The sequence below is a fragment of the Priapulus caudatus genome, unplaced genomic scaffold (genome assembly GCF_000485595.1).
Source record: "Priapulus caudatus unplaced genomic scaffold, Priapulus_caudatus-5.0.1 Scaffold747, whole genome shotgun sequence".
Taxonomy (NCBI): Eukaryota; Metazoa; Priapulida; class Priapulimorpha; order Priapulimorphida; family Priapulidae; genus Priapulus; species Priapulus caudatus.
This window is the reverse complement of record NW_014577808.1, coordinates 83113-88112: the sequence shown is the minus strand read 5'-3', so window position 1 is coordinate 88112 and position 5000 is coordinate 83113. Positions and strand designations below refer to the sequence as shown.

Below are 5000 nucleotides of genomic sequence, written 5' to 3'. Positions count from 1 at the left end.
CAGAGAATTGTTCTACTAAAAAGAGAATTGTCGTAGCCAGAATGAAAGCTGTACATGTACTCAAAAGTGCCTCAAATACCATCTCCTGCGATCTGCATTTTCACAATTTTCTAGGGGAGGACCCCCATACCCCCTGCCTGTTTCTCACCCCTTCTTGAAATCCTGCATCCACCGCTGAGAAGTACGGTAATACCCCCAGCACGCGCTACGACAACTTGGGTTACACAAATTCGCCCTTACGTGGTTTCACAAGCGTTAGTTTAAAATAACAACCGCAACTCTGGGGCACGACAACTCGCCCATTACGATAACTTGCAAACTATCAGCACTAAACTCGGTTTTAGGAAACGCAAATCGCTCTTACGGAATTTTGAAAAAGGTTTAGCGGGTCATTTAACACAAAAGGTGGCGTGCTCAATCACTGTAAATAAAATTTATGTGCTAAATTAATATGCAGTCGCCACGCCCGCCAACACGGGTCGGGCGGTTCATCTCTGGTACGTTTAGCGTACCTCGATATCGCATTATAGATTTTGTCCTACGCTGTTCATGAAATGCGCGCGTGCTCCTGCCATCATTACCCCCTGCGTCCCGTATCGTTTCAATGCCGCAACGACTTCAGCTGCTACAGCCCGCCCTAAACAGCAACTGGCTTTTTTAGATAAATTTTGGCCTCCTTGAAGTTAGCGGTGCTTGAAGCACACAAACAAACCTACGCCAGCTGGTGATAGTGCGCGCTCGCCGCTCCCTCTCCCCTCCTAGTGACTCCAATTTGCTCCCCTGTATTATCATACTGTCACGTCATTAAGTAACCAATATATGCATTTAAAAAAATGTGTAGTTGCATTCAGTGTTCTTCTAGTACACATTTTATCTGAAAAAATTTCACGTACCTCCAATTATGTAACGGAATTCAATTAGGGGAAAATGAGATTTCCGCGTTACGGATTTTCGCATTACGAACTTTTTTTTCGTGGAACGCAATACATAACGAGGCCTATTATCATGTCAGACAGGCAGGAGTAGAGGCAGAGCAACAGTATACAAGTGCACAAGTAGAAGTAGAAAGGCTAGAAAAGGTATAGTATACAGGCATGGTCTTTATAGGAAGGCATTAAACTGCATCGGCTATTAAAATGTCAGCCTAAATTAGACGAATGTATTCAGTGACAGACGGGGGAAGGCCCATGTGCCCAGGGGGGGGGGGGCACTCTCATTGTTAAAGGTACTGGGGACGTGCCGCTGGACAGGGTATGTTTTCCGAACATCATTATTGGCACAGGGATATCTAGATACCACCCATCAAGCTGATATTGGCCCAATATTGGCAAAACAATATTGAGCCAATATCACCAGGCCAATATTGGACCAATATAGGCAGATATTGGTTCAATATCGGCCCAATATTGGCAAGACAATATTGGGCCAATATCACCAGGCCAATATTGGAACAAAATCTGCCTATACTGACAGGAGGACAGGACATAACCGAAGTGTGCAATATTGCAACAGGGTATAATTTTCAGTGCAGTATATTGGGACAGGGTGTATTTTAGGGCGCAAAGCGGTTTGCGGCAAGGTCAGGTTTTCAAGGTCCCCGAGGCACCCCCCTACCCAGTTCTGATGCGAGTGCCTCCCCCCCTCCCCCGGGCCCACGTGCCGGGTAGTGTATAATGTGTAATTATAATGTATAATGTATAATGCGTAATACTAGTAGTGTATTAGTAATGATTCATTAACAACCGAGCCGAGCCAATTAGAACACAGGCAGCCTGCGCTTAACCTTTTAAACCTACACACACACACACACACACGCCATCAGCGCCACACCGAATTAATTACAACAAGTTGACACAATTTTTAGTTCATTAGGGATCACACTGACGCCAGAGCTCAGAAAAGCTCGAGTCAGCGGCCGCGTCGCCGTGGCGACGGGCGGCTCGGACAACCTACCTTGATGTGAGTCAGCACGTCTCGGGTAGGTTGTCCGAGCCGCCCGTCGCCACGGCGATTGATGTGAGTTAGCACGCCGCGTCCCCGTGGCAACGGGCAGCTGGGACAACCTACCTTGATGTGAGTCAGCATGTCTCGTCGCCGTGGCGACGGGCGGCTCGGACAACCTACCTTGATGTGAGTCAGCACGCCGGGTTGCCGTGGCAACGGGCGGCTCGGACAACCTACCTTGATGTGAGTCAGCACGTCTCGTCGCCGTGGCGACGGGCGGCTCAGACAACCTACCTTGATGTGAGTCAGCACGTCTCTTCGCCATGGCAACGGGTGGCTCGGACAACCTACCTTGATGTGAGTCAGCACGTCTCGTCGCCGTGGCGACGGGTGACTCGGACAACCTACCTTGATGCGAGTCAGCACGTCTCGTCGCCATGGCAACGGGCGGCTCGGACAACCTACCTTGATATGAGTCAGCACGTCTCGTCGCCGTGGCAACGGGTGGCTCGGACAGCCTACCTTGATATGAGTCAGCACGTCTCGTCGCCGTGGCAACGGGCGGCTCGGACAACCTACCTTGATGTGAGTCAGCACGTCTCGTCGCCGTGGCAACGGGCGGCTCGGACAACCTACCCTGATGTGAGTCAGCACGTCTCGTCGCTTCACGTAGTCCTGGATGACGGCCGCAGTTGGCTTGTCGCCGCAGTCCTGACTGACGATGATCGGGAAGCTGGTGGCTGAAGGTCGGTACCTGGGAATATGCAAGGTCAACTGCATACGTCAAACCACAGGGAAAGGTCAAGCGGGCACGGCAATGTTCCACGCATCCACGTCAGGCAGACTACAGGTCATTGTGCTGCGTTCGAACCCATTAAGCTAAAGGACGGTAGTATCGGCGAGGTATTGTGATGATTCGGTGGCAAATTTATTATTATCGTTAAATTAATTATCGGTTCGTATTAATTCATGACAAGTATGGATAGTGGATGTTATGGATAGCGTGAGGAAGCGGTAAATTATGGCTAGGGCCGGCATGAGAGTTGAGATTGGGGTCGGGAATAGAGTTAGAAAAACGGCTCTGGTTAGATTTACTATTTAGGTTAGGGTAGATGTGGTTAAAGCTAGCTTAAGGTGTGTGGTTGAGGTCAGAGTTAGGGCAGTAGTTGAGCATAAGAAGTAGAGAAGGGTAGAGATAAGATTAAAACTAGGGTTATGGTTGAAGTTAAGGTGAAGTTTAGTGCAATGGTTATTATTAGAGTTAAGCGTCGGATGTGTGCATCAGTTACACTAGAACTCATCTACTTCAAATGCGCACGCAAATTATTCAGCACCCTTCGCCGTAGCGCAGCGAGATCATCGATGCAGCGATTACTCACTTGATCAACTGGTCCAAGTTACGAGACACCGTCGGCCGATTGCAGGAGAACACAAGAACAGCTATGATGGGTCCGTCCGCCGCGCTTGTATTCACGGCAGCCGCAGCGCCCCCTGTCTGCTCAAAGCGGTCCCGATCGGGCGGCAACACATTGAGACGCGAGAGATCTGTAAAAGACAATTAGAGAATGGCGTGAGCATGCTAGTATACAGCAGTGCTGCCACCTAGCAGCTGAATATCCGTATACACCAGTATAGTGTTTTCAGACTAAATATGTTCCGGCTGCAGCGAGTGGAGGGATTCCATACTGTAAAGGATGACAGGGAAGGGCGCAGCACATCTAGATCATGAAATGATGATGGACACATGATGGAGACCAGATGGACCAGATCTGATAACTCCCACCACGCCCCCTGCCGAGCAATCTTCCCCCGACATCTTGTGTGACAATCTTAATTGCGCCGAGCCCTATATGCTTCGGACTGCAGCATCCTAGCCTGCATGATTATCGTCTGGCTCGACCTAACCCGGGTCGGTCCGCATCAAATGTCATTAGGGCGATCGGCGAAGCAAGAAATTTTTACCGCATTCCCAAACATTTGCGCGTGAAATTACAGCGCGAGCGCCAACCGCAACAAAAATGCGTGTGGGGGAGGGGGGGGGAAGTTTACGCATGCGGACGCGTCTACTGCTCCTCACCGTTGCCATAGTGAGCTAGAGTTCAAACGACGGAGAACCAATGGGGTCGCTGGACTGGCGCTCGGCTCGCGGCATCGCAGCTATATACGATTTCAGTGCGAAATTCGGAATTTCGGATGGTGAAATTAACGACAAGCGACATCGAAACCAATCCGAGTTTAACACCGATCAGACTCAAAACAACAAAAACTATTAAAAACAAACTGACTTCATAGGCAACCCGACTTTATAGCCAATCGTTTTCAAACCTCACTGGAGATTGGTGGACGTAGCGAACGTTGCACCGAGAGATTTTCGTAAATAAGCAAGCTTGGTCTCCTACAAATATCCCACAGCCAGCTGCGCACAGCTGTGAATGCTTCGGCAAGGTTTAGACAGAAATAGGGTAAAGTAATAGGGTGAGTTTCTCCTACGCAGTGTATGGAGGAGATCCGGTCTACGAAAAAAAGATGTTGAGACTAGAGTTGTTAAGAAATAATTTGCTAATGTGGTTATAGTTGTTTGTTTGTTTGTTTGATGTGTTGATGCTGTTGATATTGTTGTTTGTTTGTGTTTTGTGTTGATTGTTTGATGTTATGTTGTTAATATTGTTATTGTTATTTGTTAAGCATTTGTTAATGTTGAGACTAGATTTGTTTTTGACAATGGGCCCCAGCAGCTCAGCAGAGAGTGGGCGCGCAGTGCTATGCATAATGTCCTGATTGACTCGGATAATGAGTATAAGCATTTCTTCCCGAGGTGATGCATCAGCTGGTACTCTCACTCTCACTGACTTTATATTACGTGTTAAAAATTGCGCTTGGCAATAATGTTCGCTTTGCAGTCAATAGACTAGCGGTCACCAGGTCAACTGCAATTTCTTCCCTTTCTCTCGTCATCTCTCTTTCAAATTTCTGTCTCTCCCAGTCCCCTCGCTGCCTTTCGCTCTTCCCCCCTCTCTCTCTCTCTCTCTCTCTCTCTCTCTCTCTCTCTCTCTCTC

General features: G+C 48.6%; 1 protein-coding gene across 1 annotated transcript in view; it reads right to left on the bottom strand.

The window, feature by feature from the left end:
• Positions 1 to 5000, bottom strand: part of LOC106813267 (alpha-1,3-mannosyl-glycoprotein 2-beta-N-acetylglucosaminyltransferase-like) — a 35416-nt gene that overhangs the window by 18203 nt on the left and 12213 nt on the right. The window contains exons 4-5 of the mRNA XM_014817367.1: positions 3324 to 3489; positions 2581 to 2698 (exon numbers count right to left, since the gene is read on the bottom strand). Coding sequence (XP_014672853.1) covers positions 2581 to 2698; positions 3324 to 3489 — 284 coding nt within the window. The remainder of the gene's footprint in view (positions 1 to 2580; positions 2699 to 3323; positions 3490 to 5000) is intronic.